At 36.1% G+C, this 4,121-nt stretch overlaps 1 protein-coding gene across 1 annotated transcript; it reads left to right on the top strand.

Moving 5' to 3' along the window:
• Nucleotides 1-463: 463 nt before the first annotated feature.
• LOC100024868 (putative olfactory receptor 5AK3) lies at nt 464-1,393 on the top strand. Its single transcript, XM_001375953.3, has one exon. It carries the CDS (start codon nt 464-466, stop codon nt 1,391-1,393), a length of 930 nt encoding a protein of 309 aa, XP_001375990.3.
• The last annotated feature ends 2,728 nt before the right edge of the window (nt 1,394-4,121 follow it).

Genomic DNA, 4,121 nt, shown 5'->3' on the forward strand with positions numbered 1-4,121 from the left:
ACTTATCCTCTGCCTAATTTCTTCTTCTTTAAAAGGGAGATAATAGTGCGATCTACATTCCAGGATTGAATTTCAAAATAAAGCAATGCAATGTGTTTTATAAAATGTAGGATGCTAGATGAAAGTTATCTGGTTGTACAATAATTTACATAGCAAAGTTGGAGTGAGAGAGAAAATAGAGCATTCTGGACCACAGTTCGTATTGTGGCTGATTTTGCTGACCTCCTTTCTCTTTCCTTTTCAGTCTTTGTTGCGCAAGGGATGACTATTTAGGTCAGGTAACAAAGAGGGATAAATTCAGAAAGGAATGTAATATGAAAATTAAGTAGTTCAATAAAATAAGATATTTTTTAAAAAAGAAAATGGCCTGAAATTATTTGAAATATGTTATTTTATTCTTAAGGTCATTAAAATTTCTTGGTCTCTCTCTTTGTATCCTTTATCTACAGATTATAGGAAAACCATGACCCACAGAAATAACACCAGAATAACTGAATTTATTCTATTGGGATTTGCAGTTCGACAAGAACTACAGTATGTCCTCTTTCTAGTGTTTCTGGTCATTTACATGACTTCTCTAGTGGGCAATATTGGAATGATTCTGCTCATCAAGTTTGATGCCCGCCTTCACACTCCCATGTACTTTTTCCTCCAAAACTTGGCTGTGGCTGATCTCTTTTACACCTCTTCCATCACTCCCAAAACATTACTAAACTTCCTGGTCTCAGACAAATCTATCTCATTCTCTGGGTGTGTGATGCAATTATATGTTTATGGCATATTTGTCACAAGTGAATTATATCTTCTGGCTGCCATGGCTGTAGATCGTTATGTGGCGATCTGCAACCCACTCCGTTATTCAGTTGTCATGTCTCAGAGGGTCTGTATCTTCCTGGTCACTGGATCCTTTCTCATGGGTTCTCTGAATGCCACCACAAATATAGGCTTTCTTTTTTCACTGTCCTTCTGCAATTCCAACATAATCAATCATTTCTTTTGTGATTTGCCCCCAATCCTGACACTTTCCTGTTCTAATATTTATTTCAATGTCATGTTGTTAATCATTTTTGTGGGCTTTAACTTGTCAAGTACCTTGCTGGTTGTTTTCTTCTCCTATATTTACATTCTGGCTGCCATACTGAGGATACCCTCAGCCACAGGGAGACACAAAGCCTTCTCAACTTGTGCCTCCCACTTCATTGCTGTCACCATTTTCTATGGCACTCTCTCTTACATGTATTTACAGCCGTCATCCAGTGAAACAGAAGAGAATGATAAGTTATCCTCTGTCTTTTATGGTATTGTGATACCCATGCTGAACCCTCTGATTTACAGTCTGAGGAACAAGGAGGTAAAAGAGGCTGTAAAAGTTCTCTTAAAAAGAGGTTCCTGAGTCAGATCTTCCATTCCAGTGGAGTTGTTCAGATAAGTATTCAAGAAAAGAGATTCTGACTTCTTTAATGGCTAGGTATTGGGTGTGTGCAGAGAGCATCCCCTCATTGCTTCAATGTGTAGGCAAGATCTTTATAGAACCAACTAGAGTTAAAATTTAGAAGCATACACCTGCCAAGAATATATTTGGAAGTGTGCTGCAGCCTACTTGAACCTACCTTGGATAGCTCTACTGTTCTTTGTGTTACTTATATGTTCAGGTTCTTCAGAAATTTTGATGTTTCAGAATTAGGGGACACTTATTACTCTTAAGAGAATATATGAATTAAGATGAAAAACAACCCCTTTGCACCTAGGTGTACTGTGAAGATTAAATTTAACTCTCCCCTGATTGTGGAAATGAAATTAATTAACTCTCCCCTGATTGTGAAGATTAAATTATAACCCCTGCTTATTTTTAGATTTAATCATCAAAAGTGTAAACTCCCTACTTAAAAGTTGAGTAGGAAGATCTGCCCATTTTTAGATCTAATCTCCAAACGTCTAAACATCCCATTTAATCATTCAGTGGGAGGTTTGTGACCCACGTGTGCGATAGTGGGTGATGAATCAGAATTGACTCACTGCCTCCTGGGCAGTCCTAAGAAAGGCTATTAGACTATGATTTGTCCACATAAAAATTAGGGGAAGACACAGGAAGTGACCCAAAAGAAAGTGTCTTTAAAAGGGAGTGACAACTTCCTGAGTGAGTTCTATTGACCTTTCTTTCTTTGGACCTGAGAGGTGGTGAGTGAAAGGCTGACTCCTTTCATATTGGATTTTCTGAAGAGATGAGCCTCAGGAGAGACTTCCCCAGGACCTTGACTTTGCCGAGGCCTAAGGACGAACTCTCTCTGCCCACGTTGAGTCAGGGGCTGGGAGTAAATTACTTAGTGTTTAAGCTAGATATCTTACCCTAATCTTTCTATGATTTTCTTACTTCACTCTTCTTATATTTTGTAAATAAATCTCTTTGGAATTAATATAAACTCCTGGCAACCCTATTTTAAATATAATCCAGTCCAACCTTTTTATATAATAACACCTTCCCCCCCGCCCCCCTTACCATACCTAGGAATCATTAAAAAACACCTGGAAATTTCCTCAATGCAATTCATACCATATTATTCCTCCCATTCAATTTTAGGATCATTTTGCTATCTTTCTCCAGTGATTCTATCAGAAATTCGTATTCATGTGTTAATTCATGGACTTGCAATACAACTACAGTAGTATGTTGTTTTACATGAGTAATATGTTTCAAGATTCAACATAAATTGAGAATTGTGCATAACAATGAACTCCATTATTTAATAAATATTTCTTATATGATTATACATAGGAACTTTGTGTCTTTTCTTAGGTTTACTGAGCTATCAGCATCACTACCTTTCTACCTTCAGAGCATTATTAGTAACAAAATAGCATTAATAAAACAAAGAGAAATCTACTCTGATGCAGACATGATTTTTACAAGTGAGAACTTCAGAGAAAGACTGATGATACAGATAAATTGATAAATTTTAGTGCAAAACAATAGAATGATTTACACTAATGCTTCAAAGAGCAAGAATGAGTGTGATTGGAGAAACTACTGGAAGGCTTTAGCTACTTGGGAAAATGACACAGATTTAGCATGTAATTAAAATGATTATTTAATGTATTTTTCTGCTTTTTTTGATCAACAATCCTGAATACCTGAAATTGTGCAAGCTGTGTTCATGTAAAATGAGATCCTACAAAACATTTATGTTATTGTCTGAACTATAAATATTTTATATCATCCATTTTGTTGTTCATGAAGGAATTGCTAAGATGTTCTCTTTTGAGTAATCAATCAATTTTTTACAAGTAGGTTTGATGTTCACCACATTATATATATAAACAGGGGCATTTGAAAGACCTTGTAATTTATAGAGAATATTTTCATCCTAATGGCATGCAAGATCTCTTAATTGACAATAATGAACATCTTTGGAAAATGCTTTTTCTCCATATTATATGCCTCATGTGATTTGAATAACTAAAGAAGAATTGAGCAGTTTTCTCTGTTGTTTCCTTATCTAAGAATCTTGGATCATCTTTCTCTTTCTGTGGAAGACAAATTGATGACATATATTTCCTTTTAAATTCCTTGAATTATTTATTTGTATATGGGCCATTCATTGATGCCCTCTTTATTGTCTTTCAGGGTAACCATCCCATCAGTTACTGCAATCATTAAATATCTTCTCCTCTTAGGAATATTTTGAAAACTGATCTCTATGTATCCTGAACATTTCATTTCTGATATCTTGAAATTCTCTAAGTCTAGTTGTTCTTCCCACTTCCATCCTCCCAGTGTCATTTCCTCTTGTACAAATAGTACAATATGTACAAGAGTGGTAGCATTCAAATCTGCTGGAGCCATCATACCCTGACTGGCTGATAAAGTTATGGTCTGGGGAAAAGGGGTCTGCAAAGCAGATGCCCCCCTGAGATAATAGCCCCCTGCTAACCCCCTTTCTGTGACTTCTCTCCCCAACTTCCCCCACTAATGGACTTGTTATGGTTACTAATCCCTCCCCAATACAGGAGAAATAATTTGAGAGCAAATACTTATAGGATCAATAAATATATACTACACTTTAATCCCCCTAGATTAGTACCCCAGAAGGATTGAAATTACAGAATCAAAGCCCAAAGATTAT

This window comes from Monodelphis domestica, chromosome 6 (genome assembly GCF_027887165.1).
Source record: "Monodelphis domestica isolate mMonDom1 chromosome 6, mMonDom1.pri, whole genome shotgun sequence".
Lineage (NCBI taxonomy): Eukaryota > Metazoa > Chordata > Mammalia > Didelphimorphia > Didelphidae > Monodelphis > Monodelphis domestica.

What these genes read in the sequence shown, in the direction of transcription:
- LOC100024868 (XM_001375953.3), top strand. Translation starts at nt 464, where the DNA reads ATGACCCACAGAAATAACACCAGAATAACTGAATTTATTCTATTGGGA.